Below are 27831 nucleotides of genomic sequence, written 5' to 3'. Positions count from 1 at the left end.
GCACACCTAACGTAGCGCTGTGTGAACAGGACACATTAGCAGTGTTTTAAACACATGCTGCTGGATGTGATGGATGGCAGCGAGAGGCTTTCTGCTCTGTGGATGGCAGGCTGATGAATGGGTAAAGGTCTCGGAGCTCCATCTATCAGGGATTAGCATTGACCTGTGAGAGTCCACGGCCCCGGGCTCCTGCGCCACAACAAACGCCTGCATTAACATGGACAGAGACCACAGGCTCTTCAGAGGCTACAGCCATAATATATGATGCTCCTCTGTGGGCATTTCTAATTAATTTGATTATGTTGCAGCTGAGAAGGAAGCACACGCAGATATTGGCAGGGAATGTTGTATATATTGTGTGTGTGTGTGTGTGTGTGTGTGTGTCGCTCAAGATAGTAGTTGTCTGCTGATTACGCCATGTTTTCTTTAAACATAATTAGGGCTGAGCGATACGGCCACAGATGTTATCATAATATATTTTTTTTCATATTGATATTTATCACAATATCCATTTACCATTAAAGGCAAACATGGCTCAAAATTGTGACCGTTTGTAATCTGCGCGACCAATTTCACCCCAAAATTAAAATTGTCATTATTAACTCACCCTCAAGTTGTTTCGGACCTGTATGAGTTTCTTTTTTCTGTTGAAGACAAAATAAGATATTTTGAAGACAGTTGACGGCAGCTATTGGCTTTCACATACTAAAGTCAATGGCTACCAATATTTATGAACATTCTTCAAAATATCGTTTTCCAGGATTTTTTCTGGATTATGTGTGATTTTAATTCAAATTTCAAGTACAAATGTCTAATACTAATAAAGAAAGAAAATATTTAATGGAATTAATTCATAAAACTTTAACAATTCAATCAAAGTTACATAACATTTGCAAGAAATATAGAAAATGTAGTCATATGAAAATATAACTTTTAATAGTTTTTTTTTTTTGGTCAAATAAGATGCTGTAAAACAGCTATATCAAAACATGGATGAAAAATATTTGCATGACATTCCTTTAAAATATATATTTATTTGTATTTTTTTAGTTTACAGAAGTAATATATTTCTGTCATAATTTCTTCAAGTTAAACTAAACTTTTATTTTGGCATTTCATTTCTGTGGCAATCATTCACACAGAGACTCAAAGAGCATGCAGTAAAAATGTCTAGAGCTTATCATAGTTATCCACATCAAGTTTTACTGTGATCTTGATATGGTTTATCGCAGCTCTAAGTAGAAAGGACATATGTAGTCGCACTGGCTGCATTATTTTATGACAGTTTTCTGAAGTGCTGTGCCAAACGGTTATGAATCATTGTTAAATGGCTAACAAAAAACAAAAACAAAAAAACATGCAGCTAGGCCATGCAAAAAAAATCAAATTAAAAAACCTTTAAAAAGATGTGTTTTGCAACGTCTGTGCATGGTAATTATTGTTCTCTATCAAAGCTGTCACTGTGATGATACCCTTTCAAACTGTAGTAATATGTAATTTTATTGTACTGATGTACACCCTTTAGAGGTTAAAAAAAAGTGACAGCTTTTGTACCTCTTTTTCTGAGAGTGTAGATCTAAACTGGCTGCTTTTTATATTTTAATTGTGACTTATTTTTTAAGCAGATATTTATTTGCCTCTCATGCTCTTCCATTGCCCTAAATTGATGCAGAAATCAAAGGTGCCCTCTATTTCTTCATGTATATGAACATGAAGAGGTGCAGAAAGCCAGACGGCTGTGCTGTTTAATTCATTCCCTCCCTCTTGATTGGCTCGGATTCGTTCCATTTCGAACAGGCGTGTGAATAAAGAGGCATGACCGTCCTGCTGTAGATGCGATGCTAAAGCGCGTGTGTTGATCACCGAGGCGAGCGAGAGCATGATTGCTGATTGCTCTGGGTTTTAATTATGGAAATCATGAGCTGTTAAGAGTGCTCAAAGCTTTGAGCTATTTGCTAATGGTGAAAGTCATAAAAATAGTACATTGAGTTTAGTTGCATTGCAGACAGACATTTGTTTCATGCTTGTGGTTGTATACAGAAACATTTAGCATACTCGGAACTGAAAAACAAGCATTGGATTATGATTATAGACGGCACATTGTATTATAAAGTAAAGGTAATAAGTAATGTTAAATAATAATAAATTAGATTTTAATGTATATTAAAATAGAAAATGTTTATTTTACATCATAATAATATTTCACAATTTTTCCTGTATTTTTGGTCATAAATGTAGCCTTTTTGACCGAATTAAAATACAATTGCCTGGATCGGCTCTAAAGTCTAATAATGACTTGAACTGATTGCTTCCTTTCATATGTTTTTTTTTTTCAAAACAAAAACAAATCTTGTTCCCATCTTGTCTTACTCATCTGCAGTCTGTTATACCACTCTTTTCCTGAGCTATGCTAACAACCAAATAATTATTTTAGTTAATGCCACTAATGAGTGTGAGATATTGAATGATTTGTTTTTGCCTGGGATCCTCTCTGCGGTAACTCAGGGAATCTGCGCAGACACCAGAAGGAATTGTGTTCTGGGGGACAGAAGAGGGAAAAGAGCAGAAAATGAATTCGAGTCTTGACATCCAGCAGAGGCTTTTCTTTTGTCCATTTATCATGAAAACGTTAGTTTCTTTCTTTTTGAATCACAGTTCAATAGATATAAATCCAATGAAGCTGTAGTGGCCGCACTTTTGCTATGCTTTTCTTTGGCATTCATGAACTGAATATTATTAAAAGGAAAAAAGAGCAAATTAACTGAAGTACATTTAAAGGAGTAGTGTCTTCAGTATTTATGTGAAATGTAATGCATTGCTTATTTACTTGCTTATTAAAGATCTAAATGTTGGTAACACTTTACAAAGAGGTTTCATTTGTTAACATGAATGACCAGCTTTAGAAGCATTTATTAATCTGAGTTTGTTAAAGGATAGATTACATTTTTTCTTCAGTAGAACAATAAAGACGTTTTTTAGCTGAAACTGTGATCCTTGGTGGTTCATAAAATGCAAGTCAGTGGTTACTGTCACTTTTAGAGTCAAAGAAAGACACAAAATGAATACTCATGACTCTTGACAATATATTGAGGTCTTATGAAGCGAAACAATCAGTCTGTGAAAGAAACTGAACATCTTTTACAGCCGAGGTGCTAATATACTGCGCAATAAATTGCAATCGCGATTAGGCAAAAGCTGCGATTGTCATGCACATCTTGTCATAAACACGGTTCTGTGATCAGTAGTAAATCTCCATCCGAAGGCCAGAGAAACTCCAAACACACCCCGCAGAAGAAATCCAGGAAATCCCTATAGCGCTTACTGAATAAACAGAAGATTTTTAATAATTTAACTGATTAAACGTGACTAATACACACACCACTATGACAATGTATGGTTTGTCTGAGTTTTTCTTATTATGATTTTCATTATAATAAAGTATATAATAATGCAATGTCTTTAATCACTGCTTGGAATACCGTGAAATATGTTGCGTACATTATTCTGTGTAAAAGAAGCCACATTTCACAGAAGGATTTGACTCGACTAATGTCATGAAGTGAGTTTGGAGTAAAAACATGTTATTAAATGTATTATTTCAGATGGAGCGGCATTAGTTCACTGAGAAGCTATGCACACAGCTGTAATTATCGCGAACGATTTCCTAGATTTCATAAATGCGCGACTATATCGTCTGCGATTTAATTTTTTATTTTTACCTAGCTTGTCTAACTACGGCTCTGTGTGGTAAATGCTGCTCCATCTGAAATCATTGATATGCTTTTAGACATGTAAAACATCCACATTTGTCGTCATTATCGAGTGCTTAAAAAAATATAATTGTGTATACATTACATCATTGCATGATTATGCGAGTGAGCTAGAGAATTGAACCAATTTATTAAAACAGAGAGTCTAAAAGAACCAGTTTGTGGAGAAGAATCAGATTTCCCTGTGAGGAAATAATGTGCAGTTTCTTGCACAGACTGATTGATTTGCTTCGTAAAACCTCAATATATCGCCAAGACCAACACATGTTGTAGTATATGGATTCCATAGTTGCACACAAATGTAAATAAAGTGGATTATTACAATTGGAAACATTACTTAGGTTATTATCATTAATTCATAATGTATGGCTGATGGATGAGTAGGAGTTAATTTAAAGGGCCAGTGTAAGAAGTGTCTAAAGCGGATTGGACACATCAGATCAGGGTTGAATAATGTGTCCTTCCAGACTTAACGCCATGCAAAATAAATAATAGAGTTAGAATCCAAATGGTATATCACTAGTGTGAACGCCGTTGAATTTGTGCTGAATAAGACAGGTGAGCTCATAAATTTGGATTAAGTCGGCTTTGTGTTCTGTTTGCGATCTGCTTACACAGTTTCCCACGAATCAAGCAATATTTCATGAGTTATTCCACTGGACTGCGCATGCAATCTCACATTTCTCTTCCACGGTCCTCACTCAGATCTCAGCAGCTGGGTTTTTGGGAGGGGATTTATTTATACATTTATTTTCTTCCTTTCATTGCCTTTTAATCCCAGTATTAGCATTGTTAACTGTGGTAAGGTAAATTAATGCCATGAACCAGGTTCTTTTTTTACTAAATAACAACAACACATGATCAAATAACATCTGATAAAAAATGATCAAAGGTCCGGACTTTATGATGATGCTGCTTATGCTGAATTTTAGTGTGGATTATTTCATGTTTAGGTCAGATTGTTCATATCATCTGCTGTGTAAAGGATCTCTATTGAATGTGGATAATGTTGTGTATCACTAGATAAAATCTATAAATTACATTTACACAACATTTCCCTACAGCAGTTTCAAATGATTGTGAACCATTATGTTTTTGTGCATTTTAAGGAAAATTTCAACACATTTTGCCCCATTTATTTTATATGTTTGTGTAGTAATTGCATGCTTAACTTTTCTCTTATCGACAATATATTTGATTATTTTTATTTGTTTGCACACTATCAGTAAGTTTGGTATTTGTGTAAATAATAGTAGGCCATATATGTCAATTTTTAATAGTGCACTTGAAGAAAAATCTACAAAAGCTGTCATTTCAGTGTTTTTTTTTTTTTTGCAAAAGTATTTGCCCCCCCAAAAATGCACATTAGTATCTAAATGGTACACTTTGAAAGGATATCACCCATGACAGCTTTTGTACATCCTTTTCTGACCGTGTAGGACAAGTTTTTGTAATAAAGTATTTTCTTACCTGCAGATCAATACTTTATTTATTGTCTGCATCCACTAATCTTTCTTGCTTATTAATTCTGGATAGCTGACAACATAAACATGATGTCCGACTGATATTTAATCTATGCTATCATGCCCTTTCCTATAAAGCTGCAAAAACAAAATCCTGGTTATATCTTAAATGGTTAAATGTATAAACCTTTATTTCTAAAATAAAGCAAAACGATGAGATTGTACAGATAAAATTAACCACAGGCAAAAAAGCAAGCCAAAATAAAGCTGTCTACGTCTTTAGACCCTAATGCGTTGAACACACTGGATTCGTTGTACTAATTTTAGAAATCCATGATTGATGGAGAAAGAGATTTCAAACATATTTCTCACATTGGCCTCTTGAGCAGAATCTGTGTTGTCTCAAATGTGAAGTTATCGTGTCAATCTTCTGGCAGTTGGGTTACTTTTTGACACTTTTATAATTCCTTGTTTGAAAACGAATTAAAAATACTGCTTCACGTCTTCAATTAGCTGCGTTTGAGCTCAATTTTGGACGCAGCTTTACATCTCATTTGTGCCCGTTCTGCTTGCTATGCATGCATGTGTGCGTTCTTTATTTTCTCCCATCTTGGTCGTGGCAATTGAAAATAAATTAACATTCCAGCTCTTTTATGTTGTGCTTCTTTAAGCCCGTCAAGAATACTTGGAGACGAACCCTGAGAGGTCAAGCGACACTCACTAGTTGTCAATCTTCCTGGTTGACCCGCCCATCCTTTTCTTTGGCTTTTCCATTCTTTTCTTCCCCGTTCATTCAGTTCCTCCCTGTCTTAGAAACTCTCAGGCATTCTTTCGCTGGTCTCTGAGACAGGAAGCTCTGGGATGAATGTCACACTCACAAACACAGCCATATCTGATCTCAAGTCTGGCTGACGGTTCCCCCAGCGCTTCAATTTATGGAGCCTGGAAAACACAGACAGAATCAGCACAATTTACTGTATAATGCTGAACGTCTTGAAACTTGGCAAATTTTGAAAGAATAAATCAAAAGGTCGGTGCACTTAATCAAAAACCAGATAACCAATCAAAACAAAAGATCAGTTTAATTTATGTTATGACAGAAATGATTACTATAGTACAGCACAACGTACAATAATAAATTAACAACTGATTTTAACAGTAAATTCATTTTCATTTGATTGCATTTTCAAGAGTAAATTATTTTGCATGCGCCGCCTTTTTGAGTATTTTTATCCAAATAATCATAAATCCAGAAAGATTGAAGCACACAACAGAATTTCAAAAATTAAATAAAAACCTATTTCATAGCGCCCTAATATTATTATAAAAAAGCAATAAACTATTAAGTTGTTAGAGTTTTAAAGCTTCAGATGATTAGACATGCTGTTTGGAGAATTTGTTAGAATTGAATTAAACCATTACGCAGAATTTAGACACTTTGTTAAGCTTTAAATACATTTTTGTTAATGTATAGAAGTGCTTTTTGATTACTAAAATGCATTTTAACCATTAAAGTTCTTTAATAAGTTTATTATTAATTTTCAAATGGAAAATGGATCTCATGGCTAGTCGTATTTGATCCTGAGTTTTCCTAGAACCATTGCAAAAAATAATGTTAAAAGATGTCAGTATTTTGACTCCCAATGCTTGATATTGTCTCACCGTGCATGTTTCTGTTATTACACATCTCTCCTTCATGCAAAAGAAGCAGGCCTCAGTCAGGAATGGTGCAAAGCTCTCTAAAGCCAATCATTTGATCCTTTTATTTCTAGTCCGAACAAATCTGCCAAACAGAAAGGTGTTTATGGGGATGATAACGCTGGGCTCCTGTGATTTAAGCCTGCAGACGTTTGAGAGGAATAAAGCATGTTGAGAGAGCGCCAGCTTCAGCGTCTTCAGTCTCAGCAGGTTACTCCCTAAAACGCTTCCCACTTGTGGATTTGCTCTTATTTCAGGATATCTGGAATCATAATCCCATAATGCAGTGCATTAAGCGGTTTCCCACATGAATTCACAGTAAGAGATAAGGCTGATTAACTTTATATGATTAGGCTTGATTCGTCTAATTAAACTTATTAGTGACTGGTGACAAATATTCATCCTTAAAGGGACACTCCACATACAAAGGAATTCTCGATCCATCTCTGTGAGTGCAGTAACTGAGGACATGTAATCTGGATTACTTCGATTAGTTACAGTTACCTTTTTATTGATTACAAGATAATGATCACATGGCATGCAGGTAATAATTCAGATTTTGATTGTTTGAATTGCAAACATATTTATTTGAATGTAACATCTGTAAGATTTAATTCATTTTTATTAGCCTTTCATTAAAATCATAAACTCCCCGCTGTTCCTTCACTAACCCCATGCAGTTTGGGAAACTTTGATATATTGCACTTAAAATTCACAATTGTGAACAATGTAAGGAATGCATTTTCTTTCTCTTTGTATTTTTATATCAATATGGTACGATGTTATTCTATTTAAATCAATGTGATAAACAAGTTAGGCCAAAGGTATTTCACAATGTTGTCTGAATTGTGTAATATAATGGATTGTTGCTAACTACATTTTTTGTCATTGAATCTGGAATCAGTAACGGATTACAATTTGTAAGTCATCTCCCGAGAAAAACCACACAAAACGAACAAGATGGGAATCCACATGATCCCCGTCTTCAAAAATGTTATTGATTGTTCTTAAAAAGAAAAGAAATCACAATTATTTTCATTTTAGAATGATCTCTCTTTCAGATAAGCATGCAGAAACGGTAAAAACAGCCGCGTGAAGCAGAATATCTCCGTAGAGACGTGCTTTTTAGGTAATGTAGAGAGAGCATGTGTATGGATGTCAGGTTGGAAAGATTAAGTAAACCACTGGACGCAAAATGTGTCTATTCAAGAGAAAAGCTCTGAAGGGGGATAAACTGTTGACATCTGGCAACCGCAACCACAAAACCTTGTTATACCACATTAAATGACCACATTAAAATGAAATGCAGACAATTATGCTTAATAAATAAAAGCAGCAGAAGTCATGATCGTGATGAAAATAAGAGTCACTGTGCAGCCCTAGATACATAGATACAGTGATGGTTTCTAGTTTAAAGAGTTTTGCTTCAGAAGACACAGATTCATCGACTGGGGTCATATGGATTACTGTTGTGTGTTTTTAAAGCGTCAACTTTGAGGAACCAGTGCACTTGCATTATAGGGACTGACCGAGATCAGTTTAAATCTCAGTTTGTGTTCAACCGAGGAAAAAGAAATCATTATTTTGGGATGCACAAGGGTGATTAAATGACGAGAGAATTAATTTTTGGCTGGAGCATCTCTTTAATTCTCTGGGTGCTTCAGAATTTGCAGGGTTGTTATTCAGTGCTCAATGTGCCCTTGCTAATTATTTACCAATAACCGTGTTTAGTGAAGCACAAGTGTTTGATTTCTAAAACAACACTCCTTCTGCATGCCAAAATTGACATTGCACAGTATTATTTTTGCTCTGCACCAATGTTAAATGCATCTGCAAGAACAATTCCTGTTATGAAACATAATTAATTTTGCTCAAACTTTTTCTGTCATCCATAGAGTTGTGAAAATAGCACAGTGTTTATATTTGGGTTCATTATGAAATAATCAGTGCACTTGATGATAAGGGCGCTTTGATGAGGCGCACTTCAAAGTGCACAGGATTCCCTACCTGTGCTGTAAACGCTGAGCCAGTGCATCGAGGAAGATGAAAGTATTATTTAGCTTTCGGGTGGGCGTTTGTGTGTTTGTGCACATGCGCACGTCAGTGGGAATGAATTTGTGAACAAAGTGAGCTTGACATGTCATCTGTCTTCAGTGTTTGGCATTGTGTTATAATGAGCTCGGGCTCCCGGAGGTCTCAGATATTGCCTTCTGCCAATGCGGGCAAAGAGTCTGAATGTGTTTGTTCCCGTGAGATAACAGGAAAATGCAAACACACACAAAAGAGAGGTGATTCTAGTAGTTTATCAACTGAACCTGTTGCCACAGTAATTATGATGTACCTCAGGGTGAGCCGAGGGATATGAGAGATCTGTCTGTAATCTTCATAAACACAGTGGAATTTAAAGCTAGAATAGAGATGTCAAAGCAACTCCGAGGTCCAGAAATCCAGTGTATCCTAGAAAACAAAGATCGTATTATGAATGTTGCAGACTTTTTTGAAGCCTGCAGTTAGAATCAATGCAATGGCAAAAAATGCTACATTTAAAGATTGACCAAGTCTCTTCTGCTCACCGAAGTTGCATTTTTAGCTCAAAAACACAGTAAAAGTAATAATATAGTGAAATATTATTACAATTAAAAATAACATATTTTTTTGATTTGTTATTCATTTTGATTTAAAGCTATCATTACTCCAGATCCTTCAGAAATCTCTGTAATTATTATTGACACTCAATTAATAATGTTTTTAATTATAATCCATTTTCAAATCCGTTTTCGCTGCTTAATATTTTTGTGGATACTTTAACTTTTTTTTCAGGATACTTTGATGAATTGAAAGTTCAAAGGAACAGCATTTCTTTGAAATCTAACATTATAAATATCTTTACTGACACTTTATTTCAATTTAATGCATCCTCAACACTTTGCACAAAACGATTCGGAAGCACAGCTGTTCAAAATTAATAATAATAATCTGAAATGTTTCTTAGAATGATTTCTGGAGATCACGTGACACTGAAGACTGGAGAAATGATGCTGAAAATAGAGCGGAGCATTTACAATTACTGTTTACAATATATATTCAATAGAAAAGGCATATTTTGAATTGATAAAATGGTATTTCACAATGTTAGTTTCTATTGTATTTTTCAAGAAATAGATTTAGCCTTTTGCACAAAATGCTTCTTTTAATACCATTTTAAAATAGTATATTCCAAATTTGGATGGATCCTAACTGAAATCGCATTGATCTGATATGATTCTGCATTAGGGTGTTTCTGTAAAACAGTCTTTTCTCCGGAGTCAAAGCTACCTAGTTGTTTTGGCTGAGAGTTTTGCACAGACAAGCAGCACTTTCTGGCTTGTAATTGAGATTGATTTACACTCTCCAAGCCTTTCTCACACTCAGCTGAAGTTCAGAAACATTTTGGTATGAGATGGCTTGATATGAGATGGGTGCTTTCATCTTGAGCAAAGTAAAACAAGTTTGTGTTCCATTATTTTTGGATTTGTTTGCCCGTGTTGTATCGGTTGACAAGGTGATTTGATAAGGTTGGCAAGATTTATTTCTGTAAACCATATCGTTTTTTGGCTGGTAATGATGTTTTTCTGTATCACTGATGTTGGATATTTCATTTTGCTCATATGCTCAGTTTTTACAAGTAGATTTATCTTTGCAGTCATCTACTGCTCACTCGTGAACACACAGTTTTCCTTGATGTGTTAATGTAATTCTGATTGAAGCATGAAGTCAGGGTGGGACATCGAGAGCTTATCTCTATTTTTAAAGTATCAGCATTTCTTTTACATTTACAGCCGGGCAAAGCTGCATTCGGCAGCTTGTGACAGCCACAGTCCTGATAAAATACGAGTCTAATAGATTCTCTTTTTAGATTTGGTATAAAACTAAACCGTGCTCATTTTTAGTAATGGTTATTTGATTTGTAGTTTGATAGGCGAGTCGTGGCATCAGTGTAAGCTCTTCGTGTCAGTGCAGTTTATAATGCGGAGGCTGTTTAACTGTTCAAGATGTTTGATCTAAAACAGAGTATTCTGGGTAGACTTCAAATCGCGCTCGGATACGTTTGGTGGTTATGATTAGCTTCGTGCCGTCTCCTCTCTGCAGCAGGTTGCGTGATAGACTTGGAAAGCATAATTACACTGGCTGAATCCTTCACTGTGGAAGTAACTTTGCAGCTACATGTCATCTAACTCTCATTAGAGTATTAGTAGACTGTTAAGATGTGGTTAGTGTTAGTAGAATACGTTGAATACTTATCTACTAGAATGACTTAAGTGATCTATCAAGATAAACTGTTACCAAATTAAGTGTGTAAACAAAGTGGCGGGACCTTCAAATTCTATGCAGTTGTTTTGATAGAGAGAAACTAGATCATATTTTTCAGATATTCCCCTTTAAATATAATAACCATCAGCTGTATGCGATGTCCAACATTTGGTTTTCGGTGGCTGAAAATGGGTGTTATTCAACAATCTGAATATGGAGCTGCACTGATATCCCTGTATCGCTGTTACTGAATGAAATATGGCCTTGAAAATTATGATTCAGAAAGAAAAGTTTGTTAGCAAATAGCAACCAAAGTCTAATTCTTTTTTAGTTAAATGCACGCAAACTTTGGAAAAATAATATTTATGGCACTCGGACAGGTACGTCCCATGCAGTTGTTTTGATTGAAGGAAACAAGATACATTTCTGATTTCCAAACATTTGTTCCTCATACATTTCTTTATAAACGAAATAAGTATCCTCTGTGTGCAAAGTGAACAACCTTTGGTTTTTGACCACTGAAAACGTGTACAATTTAACAGTTTACTCCTGGAGCCATATTGAAATTCCAATATCTCTGGAACCGAACGATATAGGGCCTTAAAAATGAAGATGCCAAAATAAATGTTTGTTAAGACGCAACACCTGAAAGGGCATTAAGATATCTTTAATACTACTTGAGTTACAGACATCCAAACTTTGGAGGAAAACAGTTTGAAAAGTGCTTTTCCCCATTTTTGAACGGTCACCATTGACAGATAATGCAACAAAGATGGCTAAAGTCAACAGATTGTACTAACTAATCTCTGTAGAGATAACATTGTGATGCTGCCATCTTTCTGAAGTCATTTTTACCCCCCTGTAATTTGGCTCTGAATCTCAGGTGAAAACTGCCATTTTGACCCCGCTCTACAAAATAGTGGATTGCTCAGTAAATATACATCCACGACATTTAATATGTTGGCTTTCATTACTATACATGTTTATCTTTCTTCAGAAAATATTGACAAAATCAAAAATTTGATCCGGGGACCTCTGGTTGAGTTCACACAGAATGACCCATGTGATTTCAGAATGAGAGATTTCATCTGTGCATAGGATTGAGAAGATAGACAGATTCTTTTTTCCTTCTGATTGGATTATTTCAGATCTACGCCTCCTCCTCCACCAATCGGATCGATTGTGGTCTTTTCAGTCCAAATGAGCCATCGTTCCCTTTATGAACACATCAATCCGATTACAGACGAAGAGTGTTTTAAGCTTGATGTTTATGTGATATGATTTCTGTTTTGGCGATCCCAATTCACATTGTTAATTATTTTGTCTTTAATGTGATTTCAGATAGAGCATGAATGGTGAAAGGTGGAGAACAGCAGATTGCTGATGCTCAAGATCCTCTTTTCAATCTGAACTATTGTCTGGCATCTGGAGACGCTCTTGAATAACCAAAATGGCTACTTCACTGTGGAAATGTCCCTTGGTGCATGGACTTGTGTTAACTGTGATTTTTCTACAATCTTCAGAAGGTAAGACCATCTCTACAGATGCTATAGCCTGCTAAAATCATAAAGTGATATGTTTAGAGAGTGTATTTAGTGAATGTGCAACACTTTCCAGCGCAGTATGTTCATGGAGACGCTTCAGATTGTGCTGTAAAGAAGTGGTGTGATTATTCAGCTCATGTCAGTTCAGATCAATAACTGTTTGAAATGTTTTTGTGTTTGGTTTTAGTTTGCAAATTTGATTTTTTTCTGCCTTGATTCTGTGTTCTTCCACAAAGCCGATTGTGAAATCGTAGACATGTCTGTTGAGCGCATGACCTGTAATGGCGATCAGAGTTAAGTTAGCCAGACTTCTCTCAATACTCAAAACGCCAGAGATCTGCACTCTCGTGGATCCTTAATTATTCATTTTGCAGTGTAGGTCAAATCATATTTCATGTCAAGTCATAAAAGAGAGAAAATAAATGCAACAAAAATGTGTTTTCCATGAGGGGTAAGAACAGTTATTATTACCTCAGTAGCTAGCTTTAAATCGAAAAAAAAAGATAAAAGTTTATAAAGAAAGGTGTTTTTGCTCTGCAGAATTGAATAAAAATAAATAAAATCACTCCAAACACATCACAACATGTGCATACTCTAGGAATAGTTGCTTCTTTTGAATAAATAGTTATTTCACATTATGTGGTATGAATGTAATCGGATGAATGTCATAGTCATGTGATCTGCCAGTCATTCAGAAATCCTCTCCCATGGCCTCATGGGATTGGGAAGTGTCCTTTGGATGCACTCTTCAGTATCATCTGGGAATTAGTTGGATAGCCTACTGTTTATGAATACTGTGAATTCGGACATATATACGACCCTACTGTATAGCAGGGAATTACAACATTTTACTTTATTTTATGTTTTATTATATTTTATTTTAAGTTGCCATTTCCTGTTCTTACTCTGTTTTGCTCTACTACATCATGAATAAACCTACCAAACCAAAAATGAAAATGGCAGAATGCAGTCTGTGAAGATGTTAGGCCTGCAGTTGAGATAATTCACTGGATTTGCTGATTTGAGAGAGTACGGGTTGCATGTATTGTCCAATGAAGTGACATTTCTCAAAGTCCCAATGTCTGATCTGTGTGTGAAACTGTATCATGCTGCACTTGTCTTCTGTTTTGTTTTAGCCTTTGCTAGCTCATATCTAATCTGCATTTCTCCAGCCACAAACGCTGGCCAAAACCACATGTATCTGCTTATATGATCTGGATTTTAATGTACAGTATGTTCTAGTTCATTAATTTACATTGATTCTCCAGAAAAGCCTTGTCTTAAGAGTGAACTCTCCTAAAGACTCGTTCTAACTACTATTACTTCTTTTGGCAATTGGAGGAGTTTTTTTTCCCCCTCCAAGATGAGTTTAGAAGAACTTTTCCTACAATGTGCCGCTTTGATCAGCTGACACTTAATCAATTTTTATGTTTTGATTTTGGTTTATCTTTTATAACTTTGGGAATTGGGAGGTTTGGATCTGCACTCGGCTCTTTGTACATCAATGTTTGTTTTCATCTTCTAGCAGCGAGACGCATATTTCTTTTGAGTTTCTGAATGACTTCTGGAAATATGAGATGTTTGAAAAAAAAAAACACCATTAACCTCAGTTGAGTTTGTGTTTGATTTATCTGTTGACAGAATGGCACCACAGCATTTTACTACAGTAAAGAGTAATCTAAAAGGGTCATGACATGAGAAATCATATTTCCCAGGTTGTTTTATATGTAAGAGATCTCCGTACCATTAAAACATCCTGCATGTGCCTTAAATAAAATAAATAAACCCATTTACATAACCATATAACCAAGCTCCAAAACATCACATTTGGTATTCACTTTTTTTAAAATATATATGTTTACCGATCAAAGATTCATGACATCCATAATTTATAAATAAATTCTTAACTAAATTTTACTTTGCTATTTTCCCAACTGTAAAGAGAGAGACCTGTGTCTCAAAATGTGCAAAATAGTCAAAAGATTTGTACCTCTTTCCCTGTCACTTTCAAGTCCCTAATTCTGTTTATCACTCACATGAATTACCGAATTCATCTGCAGAGGGTGGACATAGCTATACATTTACTATTCATACTAGTATCTTTAGCAAAAAAAAAAAAAAGGATCTCAGCCAGGATTGCAAAGTGGTGGGATTTTGTTTTTTTTCTACCAACTTTTCTAAAGGCTTTCAAAAAAATGTGGAAAGCTTCTGAAATTTCCAGGTTGAAAATGCAGTTTTTTAGAAATGTCTTTTGGGTTAACCTACTGTGTTTTTATTTATGTATTTGATCTAATTCTGCAGAATGGAATTTCAGTCAGTAGAGCTGGGAAATGTGTATCTAAGCCGGTTGTCAGTAGCAGAGAGAGAGCACTAGTGAACAGATTGGGTTTTGAGTGGAAAGACACAAAGTTACTGCCAGTGAAGGCTAAAACTGTCACTTTTAAGTCGACTTTCTACAAAGTCAGACAGCGTTCCATATCGTTACAGTAAGCCTGAACAATTAGTTTTAAAGCCATCTCATTTCCTGGAACACGTCCAATAATTGTAAATTCTTCCTCTGTGTTATGATGAGCCTTATTATAGATTACTGCTGTAATCCTTTGAGGATTATGAGTATATGCTTCATTATGATCCAGCCCTCTGCTGGAAAAACCCACTTTACCTGTCATTGGTGTGATGCAGGTGGCCAAAAGGTCATTTGGCCTATTATTATAAGACATTAATCAGGATTATTTGTGATTAATCATAGCCATTGAATAGTATTCAAGTAATCCTTTCACAGTAATCAAGTATTTATCAATACTAATACAGATGCTACAACTGAATAGATTTTTATTAAATGTCATTTTTTCAATTTCTGAGGATTAAATAAGTAATTCTAGCCATTCAGCATTTTGAAAACCATAATTTTAATATTGAATAGGTATAAAGTGCAAATGATTAACCTAGTTCTTTTGTTGATCGTTTATTGACTTTTACAGAACATTCTCACTTTTATAAGTTTTTAATTTACATAAACTTTACAAATGTAAAGTTTATGTAAATTTAAATATTTATGTTTTGATTTTAATGCTAATTAAGACCTGTAATTTAAAACTATTAGTATTAATATTTTTATGTGAGCATTAGGGTTGCAAAGAGATGTATTTCTGGTCAATTTCCAAAAAATTAGCAAAAATCCCTGGTATATTTCCAAAAATCCTGGAAAGTTTCCCAAATTTACTGGACATTTTTCACATTTTTGCAACCCTAGTGAGCATTGATCAACTCAATATGAAGTGATTATTAAAGATAATAATTTCAGAGCAGTACACACACACACACACACACACACACACACACACACACACACACAAACTGTATATAAAAAAAAGTAACTCGAAATTATTGGCAAAATTTACTAATTACATTACGCATTGAATTAAGCATAAAATTAAGCATCACATTTTGCATTTCAATTTAAATTTGAATTTTAAATTATTATTATTATTTTTGTAAAACTCACTTTTTGAAACTTGACTGATTTATTTATTATTATTTATTTTTTTAGTGTAATTCTGTCCATGGAAGCAGAGATTTGTTTCAGATGATTTTTGGCTGTATGAATCTTCATTTGAGATTGTGAGGCCAGTGTTGGTCTGTTTTTATTGGTGTACATGACGGACCGAGGGAAATATCAGGAGCTGAATTCCAGCTAACCACGGCTGGACCTCAAACCGTACACGAGCTCCTCCCTGGACAGTGTATTATATCACTGTAAGCTTCAGCAAAATCCTTTCCTGGTGTCTGTGGCCTGATTCCTTGCGCACAGCATGCGGTCCTTCTCTGGCAGTCTTGAAAAGAGGCCTGCCATATTTTTATATTCCAATATGAAAAGCCAAACGATAAATGACTCTGTAGACATTGGCTTCTGAAAGGACACACTTAAGAGAAAAGAGCAAATTGCTTGAAGTGTCTTAGATCATCGAGTGCCTAGCTTGTTTAACAACAGTGTAACAACCGATATCAGGACAAAACTATTTTCGATTGAATCAGGAAAAAAGGGAAATGTAAATAAAAGTGCTTTCTTAGATTTCAAGTTTTTGTTACAAATCTTATTTTTTCAATGCTAAATCTTAACCGTTTTAAACTACCACTGTTTTCAGATAAAAACCCAAGCTTGAGAAGCATATGCATAAAGAGTTTCTTCACGTTATTCATTTGCATCTAATCACTGCACTGCATTATGCATGAGGTCAGATAACAGCGGAAAAAATGAGTTTCAGCGCTGTTCATTCACCTCCGTGTTGTCCTTCACATCTCATAACCTAATTCATGCTCGCAAAAAACAATCTGCAAATGCACAACCAATGCTAGGTTAAAAACAACACGGTTTAGGTCAACCCAATGCTGGTGTGTGTTAAATCAACTATAGCTGCTGGGTTAAAATGAACCCAGTATGGTGTGCAAGTTAAAATCATTTTAACACATGCATAATGACTGCAGTAGCAACACAGGCCACAGTCATAATCAACAGGTTTAATCGATAATCTAGAACATCTCAAAATAGACGACGGATAGGCAAAAAAAGTGAAAGCAATGTGTACATATAATGACAAATCAACAGTTAAACAAAATAGCAGAAGATTACAATATAAAGACTCTTTCACACTGAGTGCAATTCAATAAAGTGAAGTGAATCACAAACGGATCATGCTTTCACATTGAACATGAAAACGATTGATTGTTTTTGCCTTATACATGCCTGTGTGACTGAAAATGTATTTTACACTTGAACTGTTCAGGAGATCGGCCTATCGTTTTTGAACACTGAGAAGAAGAAACATTTAAATGTTGGTGGTAAGAAACACAAATTGGTGCTAAGCCTCAAAACTAAAGAAAAAACACACTCAGTTGAGGCTACAAAAATTGGATATTGGCAAAACCGATTTGGTGAACACCTTAACATTTACTTGTGTTCATGCTCTGTGGCGCATCAGTGGTTTCTCTTTACAATGCGTTTTTTGCAGTAATACGCAATGTGTCCAATCACAGTTTGCACTAGTTTGCAAAACCGCTTTCTGTGCAAAAGCAGCACCTCAGGGAATGAGATCTAAATCACAATATGATTGCACAGATCCTTTCATTGACACACTGGTTGGGAAAAAAAAAACTTGCTTTGTTGCATCGTGATTGATCGCGCACAATGTGAATAGCTCTATAGGGAATTATTGTTTCGATTCAAGAACATCATTGCAGCATACATTTGCACCAATTAATCACACTTAGTGTTAAAGGCACAATTTGACCAATTATTTCTTCCAACCAATGAAAGTAGTTCCCCTACTGCCAAACCATCTGAGTGACACCAAAAAACATGCAGACTTGAAAGCCTGTAATAAACTCTGAAAGTCAGTGATAAACTGTCTATTATAGGAAATCAACAGGATTTTCCTCTTCGTTTAAAGCATTTAAACCTCTTGAGATGTTTTGGTGTGAGAGACAACACTCTGACAAAACCTCAGGTTTAAACGAGCACCTTTCTTGCCAGAAACAAAACAAAACTGAAGGTGATGCATTTATATACATACATAAAAAAATAATTAAAATGCATTTGCAAAGTTAGACATATTCACAAAAAAATCCCAGATTATTATATTTAACATTCCCTGCAAGAAAACACACACATATATCTGTGTAAACCGTAGGGATACCCATCTTAATGTTGTGTATTCTATGGGAATTGACCATAAACATTACAGATGCACTCCGTAACAATTGACATTCATTTACATATCTAAAAAAATTATAATAATTAATGAATGATAGTAATTATACCAGAGTATTGTACTCATTTGTTGATAATTTTAAATATAGTCTATCAAAAAAAAAAATTCATCATAGTTGTGTGTATCCTCAATGATAAAGATGCCTTTTGTCAAACAGGTTCCAGACTGTTTTTTCATACTCGCATATTTCTTCATATCTGTAATCAGTGTGTTTCAGGTCTGGTGTGGATTAGTCACAGTCTGGAACCTGGTTTTGTCTGTCAGGATTTCGTTTTGCCCCCTCGGTTCCTTAGTAGCTCACTACTACTGCACTTATTTTTGGTGCACACATTGTACTTTGTATTGTACTTCTTGCAGAATCAACCAAATGTTAAACATTTGACCAAAAATAAGAGGGATTAAACAAAATTGTACTTTTTAATTAGTACTGTCCTGAATAGGATATTTCTCACACACACACACACACACACACACACACACACACACACACAAACATGTATATATATATATATATATATATATATATATATATAGCAAAATTATTTTGTTGCTTCTTGCATGTTTTGCGACTGACTCATTTGTCATCTGCTCTACTTTGTCGGAGTGGGCGGAGCTAAAGATCTCTTTTGGCACACTCACTCACTGTGAGACTCTGATTGGTGGAATTTTCTGTACAGCATCATGGGTAATGTAGTTTTTCACCATAAATCCCAGTATTAAATACAATCATAAAAAAAGATATTAATGCGATCAGATGGGTTCAACGAAAGCAAATGCAATCAATTCACAACCTCTTTTAAAGTTTATCAGTTAATGTTAAAAATTAATTTCCCAGTGGAGAAAATGAAAAGTTTTAACTTCTGAAACCTGACTGTTGCGCTCTATACTGCACCAGGTGAGCTAATGAGCAAGTTTACCATGTGCCATATGGAGCTAGCTATGTGATGCAGATAACAAAATGTATTTGTTTACAAATACTGCACTTTGGTGAAAGGGGGTTAATGTCATAACATAGTATTTCTCCGTAATCTGTTCCTTTAACTGGAATTTGTGTGTAAAGGAATTCAAGTTGTTGGTGTTTTACTGACACTAATATTCATTTCATCTGAAAACTGTACTGAATTGTATGTATAGTTAAATTTTTGGAGTTCTGTAGAAAAGTAGGTATGTTTTTGAGTGATAAACAATGTTAAAATAATGCAAATTAGAACCTCATGCATCTTCCCAGCTCAACTGAGATCAACAGGTCAAAACATTTCTATGCCGCTAGCATCGCAAATCCAAGTTTTGGTGAAATTGCAAAACTAATGATTAATTCATTTCCAGCAAGTTTCATAAACACTCGCCATATGTCAGTTTTCATCTCCCAAATCGGACCGTCCTGACCCAAACTCATGCCTTCGATGTGAGTCACTGTTGCTGTGTTGGGCTTTTTTAGATGCTCGCATAAACAGAGCCATTTTTGATGATGCCACAAAATCATTGTGTGTAGTGTTTGGTAAACTGTTGTTTTTGCCTTGTGGTGCATTTTGGACAAGGGGTTGCTTTCTGATGGTAAGAATTCCTCAAACAACAGTGAAATTTAGAAGTGCTGAGAAGAAGAAAAAAACTTTAAAAAGGCGAACATTGCATTTTAAAAGCAGCTTAACCCCCTTCCAGTACATCTTAAATCCTTTTGGAAAATACAGTAGAACAGCGTAAACCCCGCATTGCTCTGTATATTGGATTATAGACACTTGAGAACAGTTTGCACATTTTCCTTTTCTTCTGAAGCTACTTGGCGTCCAGTAATACGGGAAGAAAATCACAAAAAAGACAAGTAGGCTCAAGAAGTCCCTGCTGGGTCTACTGTGGGACTTCTCATACTTTTCTAAAGATGACACCATCCTTTTCCCCTCTCCACCCATTTTTCAGTCTGAGAAATCCCCCGTGGAGTCCGGGACACAATGGGGGCCGGTCGAGGGGGAGTGTGTTGGATTTGCATGCAGCTGTTTGCTGTTCCTAAAGCCACAAAGGCCAATCAAATTTGCATTAATGGAGGGTGACAGGCAGGAATCCTGCTGGAAGCGGCCCTCACACTCGCACGCTTGGGAGACGCAATGCTTTTCTGCCTAAATGCTCACTGAGCGGGATCTTTCCACGAGAAATGATTACAACTTGTAATAAAACTGGAAAGCAAACAAAAATGTCCTGCTTGTTAGTGTAAATGTTTAAATGTAAAACATCTTAGCTAAGACCTCTTTTAGGGTCTTTATTATTATTTTTTAGTTTTAAAATCTAATTATAATAATGGAGACATACATATATTACTGTTGTAACTTACAGTTGTACTGTAAAATAAAAACAATATTTGATCATTATAAAGATCCTTTAACTATATAGATTGCCTTATGTTCTTCACCGTTTTAAATGGTCAATCCCTCGAGCGTTTAACGTTTAAAATCCTCGAGCTTTTCTTTTGGGGAATTTCTGTAAACTTCCGTCCACAGAAATGTTGTAAATTATGCAAATGTGTCAATAAAGTAAACAAAAATACATTCCAGAAATGCATAAACTCAGAGCGCATACAGAGATGGAGTTGGTTAGAAAGAAAAAAACAAAATTGTCTAGAGGTCTTGACAATAAGAAAAACTGCTAAAACTAATATACGTACAATAAAAAATAATAATTGCGAGAGGTCTTACCTGCATAAATAAAGTAAAGTTCTGTGGAGAAGCAGAAAATGGGGTATATTGTGCAACGATATTGGCTATGCTGGCTTGAGCCCACAGCAAACACCAGGAAGATGCATAAGAAAACTACTTTTCCAGCCACTGACCAGAATTCCTGATAAAATTCCAAATCCAGTCCAATGGAACAGGATCACAGCTAATTAGAATCCAGCTAGAACTGTTGCCATGGCAATGCATGGAACATTGCGTGTAATGTATTATGTATGGCATCGGATTCCCCCTTCACATGAGTTAAGTTAAAAGAAAGCGTGAGATAAAGAGGCACGCACTTTGGCAGGCTGGTTTAGGGCAACTGTTACTGCTTTCCTCTCTCTCTTCCCAGCTTTGATGTAAATCTGGACTGCTGCTGGCAGAAGGTGAGTCTGAAAAACTGTGCTGGTGTGTGGAAATAAAGATCGACTCTAGAGAGCCAGTGAGGGGAGCAACATGTTGGAGACTGCAGAGTATAGACAACAGAACTGTTTACTTTGCACTGTTCATCTGTGCACGTCCTTCCAAAGAACAACAAAAGCTCATTATCAAGATAAAGTCAGGTTCTCTTCCAGTCAAATGACACATGCATGCGGGATAACGTCCAAACTAACAAAGGAATCAGTGAAATCTTGCCCACATCGTTTCACTCAGAAATGCATCATATCTATCAGGGATATTGAAAAGTCGGCTGGTCATTTTGCGAAACAAACCTTGCGGCTTGAGTCTGAACTCAATGTCTTGAGACATCACAGAATTTACACTCTGCTTTGAAATGCCAACTTATGGTTATCTCTGCATGTCATACTGGATACAAAATAAATAAATACATAGTCTTACACATAAATAGATAAATCTTACGCAAACACCAACACAATCTCTCGAAACTGCCAGTTGAAATACCTCATGCTCAGTGTTCTTCTAGTTTAAGTGTTCCTAATATTTACAGTTGCGCATGTTAGTTTTTCATAAAGCAAAGTATAGCTGCATTAGTGAACACACTGTGTCTATTGTGCAATAGAAAATGCTTCTCAATCAGTAATACGGAATGGCAAAAAATACTTTTAGAAAAAAAAGGACTTTTGAAAAATATCACCCTTCCATGTTTAAATTTAGCAAATAATTATTGACTCAGTCACCCATTTAGAGCATATTTGTCTATATTTCTATATTAAGTATTTTCTGTAACCAGATAACAGATCAAATCTATTTTCAGCGTAGTTTTTAAGAAAGTCTTAATTTGCTTTTTTTTTCACAAATTGAGATCACTTAAATGATCTTAAATTCATAGTCATTACATGAAATGTTGCATGCATTGCCAAAAAAAAATATATATAAATAAATGCATAAATGCATAAATGTATAAATGAATACCAATAAAATTAATTCTTCCTCAGTATTTCCCCTCACTTAAATCAAGACACATTTACCTGAGAAGCAAAATGAAGTCTTGTTTTCTGAGAAACAGAACAAATTATGCATAAAACAAGAACTTAAATTTGTTAATGTGACAAAAATACTGAAGAAAACCACTTTTTTTTTAAATTGAAAAGTATGGCAATCTATATAAAGTTGTGATTTCAAGATTCGAATCATTGCAAATACAAGACATTTACACTTAGAGACCATATTGATGTATTTTTCTCTTTTAACCTTTTCCTTAAATTGTGTAGGCTACTTGGTCTAAAGAAGGTCTTAACTCTCTTCCTTCATAAAACCTGCAGAAAGCCTGAATTAGGGCTACACAATTAAAAAATGACAATTTTCTAATCATGCAAATGTAGATTAAACCGCAAAAGTCTACTTGTTTTCTCTTTACCATGTTTTAACACAGTTTGTGCAATGCATGAGACTGAATGAGAGTGAGAAACAGAAATCCTGGAGTGGATCTGGAGCAGCGTATTCAGTTCTCAGTGACTGAGAATATAATCTTCTGTCTCAATGTCTCTATAAAATAAAGAATAATTCAGCTACATCAGTGCATGCGTTATAACAAGCACAGAAGCACATTTTTTTATGACAGTCTCTAGATGACTTCTGTTTGTCATAATGCATGCACTATGTAAGTTTTGCTTCTGAAAGGGAAACCCCTACAAAAACATATGCAATAAGATCAGCTGCTAAAATAATTGCCTTTCTATTGCTATTTATTCCTGCGTGTCTTTAGTTAATCCTGACAGTAATTTTTAACTCCAAAAAAGAGGGTTTGTGTTGCTGCAAGCTGAGAGGAAAAGTCTGTGGAAGCTCATTGAATCATACAGTTACAAGTTATGAAATTTGGCACACAGTTAGTGGACAGTCCCAATGTAAACTACATGTCTCTGCTTGCATATTTTAAAAGATGTGGTCCAGAAACCTCATTGTACGAAAAACAATATCTGAAATATGGCACGGCAACAGCAAACGCCTCTTTATGTTTTGGTCAGTAATATCATCTACTTTGTCCTCCCACACTTCACAATGTTCCCTACGTCTTAGGGAAATCTGACCAACCATACGGTCATAACCATAGCTTCTGCATGGCAGTCTTTAATATTCATATCTCATAGTATGTTAGCTCATTTATTTGTCTGGTGACATGCATTAATAGCAGATATCAGAAAACATCTATTTTTGTTGATATGTTTATTTGGTCAATTGTGAATTTGCTGCACCAAAAGAAATATGCTGACCCATCTATTTCATGCAGGACTCAGGAAATCACACTGATGCAATTTAAGAATAATATGTGACCCTGGACCACAAAACCTCATAAGTCATAAGGGTAGATTTTTGGAAATTGAGATTTATACAGCATCTGACATCTGAATAAATAATCTTTCAACTGATGTATGGTTTGTTAGGAAAGGATAATATTGGGTGAGATACAACTATTTGAAAATCTGGAATCTGAGGGTGCAAAAAAAAAAAAAAATCAAAATTTTAAGAAAATCACCTTTTAAAGTTGACTAAATGACGTTCTTAGCAATGCATATTACTAATCAAAAATCAAGTTTAAATATATTTACAGTAGGAAATTTACAAAATATCTTCATGGAACATGATCTTTACTCAATATCCTAATGATTTTTGGCTTAAAAGCAAAATAAACAATTTTGACCCATACAGTGTTTTTTAGGCTATTCTACAAATATACAACATTACCTTAAGACTGGTTTTGTGCTCCAGGGTCACATATTATGACATTAATATCCGAGAGCTGTATACATAATGCATACTAAAAGTGCAGTTTATAATTTAACATATGACACCAAACCAAGTCATTATTTCATGCATACGTTTGTTATATATATTAACTGATAAATATCCAGTTGCTGACTAGTAATATCCAGTACTTAATGCTTTTGTGGTTAAAAAGTGTAAAACAAGGCATTGCATGATTAAAAACATATACAAGATTTGCAAAAAGTGTCTGTTATTTCCAAAACGGTTGCATTCAAAGTCTTTCAGAAGGATGCACTGTTTTAGGTTTTCTCTGTTCAATGTTGGTGGGCCATTAAAGCTGAAATCCTCTGACCGAACACATCTTTCCTCCAGCGTTCAGTCGTGCAGCGCTGCCGTTCGGTCTGGTGCGGAGAGAGCTGTCCTGTGAGGGTTACCCCATCGATCTGCGCTGCCCGGGGAGTGATGTCATCATGATCGAAACCGCCAACTACGGCCGCACAGACGACAAGATATGCGACGCCGACCCCTTCCAGATGGAGAACATTAATTGCTACCTCCCGGATGCATATAAAATCGTATCTCAAAGGTAAAAGCATATCTGCCTAGCATTGCCTCTAGTCCAAATGTGGATGCTATTTCCTCGCTTCCTTTATCGCTTGTAGCTACTGAATTTGGCTCAGCAGATATTGTGTGCTTATTTCTGAAAAGCTCTAGAGTTTAACATGCAATCTCAAGTTCAGATTCTTCCAGAGTGCTTTTATAAATAAACGCCACCTGTGTTAGTCCACTTTCATCCGTCCAAACCTCATTAGGGTTTGACATGATCCATTCTGTCTCTGTTAGTTTGGGAATACTCAAGACCTTCCTCAAAATGAACCATATGCTTTTGCTTTCAGGATGGCCTACATTTGAGCATTATGAGGGTTAAACAATACGTCTGTTCTTCGCTTCAATAACTGTGCTTTCCACACTGTTTGGCCCAAAATAAAAGAAAATATATCCAGTAACTAGACAAAGCATGTGAACTTTTTATAATAAGGCAAGCACTATTTAAGCTATTATTGGTTGTTTGTTTGTCATTACGTAAGGTTTGTTGCCTTTGTATTCTAACACTGCTTTGCTAACTTAGGTTGCCAGATCTGAGTAAAAACTAGCCCAATAAAACTATTCTAATGGCCCAAGCCCCAAATATCAAAACCTCACTGTTATATATAATACACACAATTTTAACTTGAAAATCACTGTACAAGGCTAGTCATGATCATAAAAACTGTCTATATTCATAAAGAAGCTACTCTGCTAGTTGCCTTTCACCTTCACAAAACTCATGATCCAGCACAGTTTCAGAATCGGCAACATTTAAAATAGGTAAAAGATTTAAATACAAGCATTTCAGTCAAATAGGGTTCATGCAATATTACAAACTTTTAACCCACAGGGGTGAAAGAGATCTTCGCCAGCAGCAACAGTTTAAAAGTCACCCAATTTTGCGGTAAAACCACAGACTTGGCAACCGTGATGTTAAACCCGCTCCAGAGCTATCAGGGTTTAGAGAGACAATAACCCAAGGTTAAACACAGTGTGAAAAGCCCCAAAACTGGAAGTCGACTATCCGTGTTTTTCAGCTGCCAGGGCTTCAGCTGGCAATGCTTCTCAACCAGCAGAAAGCAGCATGGCATTAGCTCACCCAAAAATGAAAATCCAGTCATCTTTTACTGTTACCTATGAATGGCACCACAGAGGAAATACTCGAGTTGTATTTATATTCAGCGCTGGGAGATTTGAAAGTATTTTTTTTTTTCTGTTTTAACTTCCATGTCAGAATTACTTGCAGTTGGCCTTGAGTTAGAATTAATGATTTTTTCCCCCCTGGTTAGCCTAAAGCCAAAGTGTCTTGTGGTTAACATGAGGATGTGTAAGCATGCATTAGCACAGCCGCACTCAGTGCATGCAGAACATGATGCAAGGAAGGTGCAATTAACAAAAATGATACAAGACGTCTTCATGCAGAAGCTCGATGAACACACAACTAATCTAGAGGTGTGGGGGGAGGACATGTAAGATGCTAATGTGAAGATTAAACTGTGTTGAATACAATATTTTGAAGAATACGGGTGTGCAAAGAATCATTGTTCCCGATTGACTTGGTATGGAAAATATCAAATACCAAAATCCTAATGAAGTCAGTGGGGACCAGATATTGTTTGTTTACCAGCATTCTTTAAAGTGTCTCCAAAACAGTAAATGAAGACAGAATTCCAATGTTTGGGTGACTGTCCCTTTAAGTGGGAAGTTTTGTCCATTAATTGATTTCACTGAATGTTTCAGGTGTAACAATCGGACGCAGTGTGTAGTCATCACCGGCTCGGACGTCTTTCCAGATCCGTGTCCTGGGACATACAAATATCTTGAGGTCCAGTATGAATGTGTGCCATACAGTAAGTGATCTATCTATTTCAAATAATAATAACAATTTAACTTGTTTATTTTACTGTAATGTCTTGCAAAGTAACAGTAGAACAGTAAAATGCTGAAATGTAGTATTATAGAATTTGGTATGGCATAATAATAATAATAATAAATAAAACATCTAAACTTTATTTGTATGTGGGTCAAAGACGATATGTCGCATTTTGGTGTCCGCATCAAATAAAATGTACAAAAGTGATTTTATATACAGAAAAGCATATGACATGCAAGTAAATTGTCTGGTTTAATACTTAAATTACTTTTGTGAAAATAAATGTCAATATATGGGTGAAATAACGTTCTGTTGCGATTCAGCATAATAGATATATTTATGTAAAAATAAAACAATGTACTTATTCAGATCTGTTCTTAATAAAACATTTACAAGAAATAGTGGTTATGCTAAATTGGACTATATTTTATATTCAAACCTAGTGGTTTGAAGGTTAGTGGGAAAGATTGGTAAATATTTAAAATTACAATAAATTAGTATTTTTAGGGCTGCACTGTCATCTGATGATTCAGTAAATATGACGACAATGTTTTTTTTTTTTTTTGCTATGTCAAACACTGTTACACTAAATTATATTTTAGTGGGTGTCTTCAGTAATGTTTGATAGTCTATTAAAAATAAATCCATAAAAATAATGCTGTATTAAACTTGTTGTTTTGATGCTTAAACCCCCTTTTCGTCTTTGACCCATGTTTTGATGTTGAATAAGTAATAGCACCCCACACGTAATATACCACCAGCTTACTAACAGCTTATATCTTTATATCATCGCTCTGTTCCAAAACACAGCGAGCTGCTCTCTTCTCGGGATGTGTGTTTTCATTTAGGATGCTTCCTAAGCGCTTTGTATTATAAATATATACATTTCAAATGAATATAAATAATCAGTGCAGTGCATTATGGGATTGCCTTATCCATAAAGGAAATGTGCAATGCTGCCATAGATATA

At 35.4% G+C, this 27831-nt stretch overlaps 1 protein-coding gene across 5 annotated transcripts in view; it reads left to right on the top strand.

Moving 5' to 3' along the window:
• Positions 1–27831, top strand: part of LOC127951051 (adhesion G protein-coupled receptor L2) — an 87112-nt gene that overhangs the window by 5710 nt on the left and 53571 nt on the right. For all 5 annotated transcript variants that reach the window (XM_052548667.1, XM_052548665.1, XM_052548664.1 and 2 more), the window contains exons 2-4: positions 12563–12747; positions 24773–24986; positions 26729–26838. In XM_052548667.1, the coding sequence (XP_052404627.1) occupies positions 12672–12747; positions 24773–24986; positions 26729–26838 (400 nt within the window). In that variant the 5' untranslated portion in view covers positions 12563–12671. The remainder of the gene's footprint in view (positions 1–12562; positions 12748–24772; positions 24987–26728; positions 26839–27831) is intronic.

This window comes from Carassius gibelio, chromosome B2 (genome assembly GCF_023724105.1).
Source record: "Carassius gibelio isolate Cgi1373 ecotype wild population from Czech Republic chromosome B2, carGib1.2-hapl.c, whole genome shotgun sequence".
NCBI lineage: Eukaryota > Metazoa > Chordata > Actinopteri > Cypriniformes > Cyprinidae > Carassius > Carassius gibelio.
Note: the sequence above shows the minus strand (reverse complement) of the source record. Positions and strands in the feature narration are given on the sequence as shown.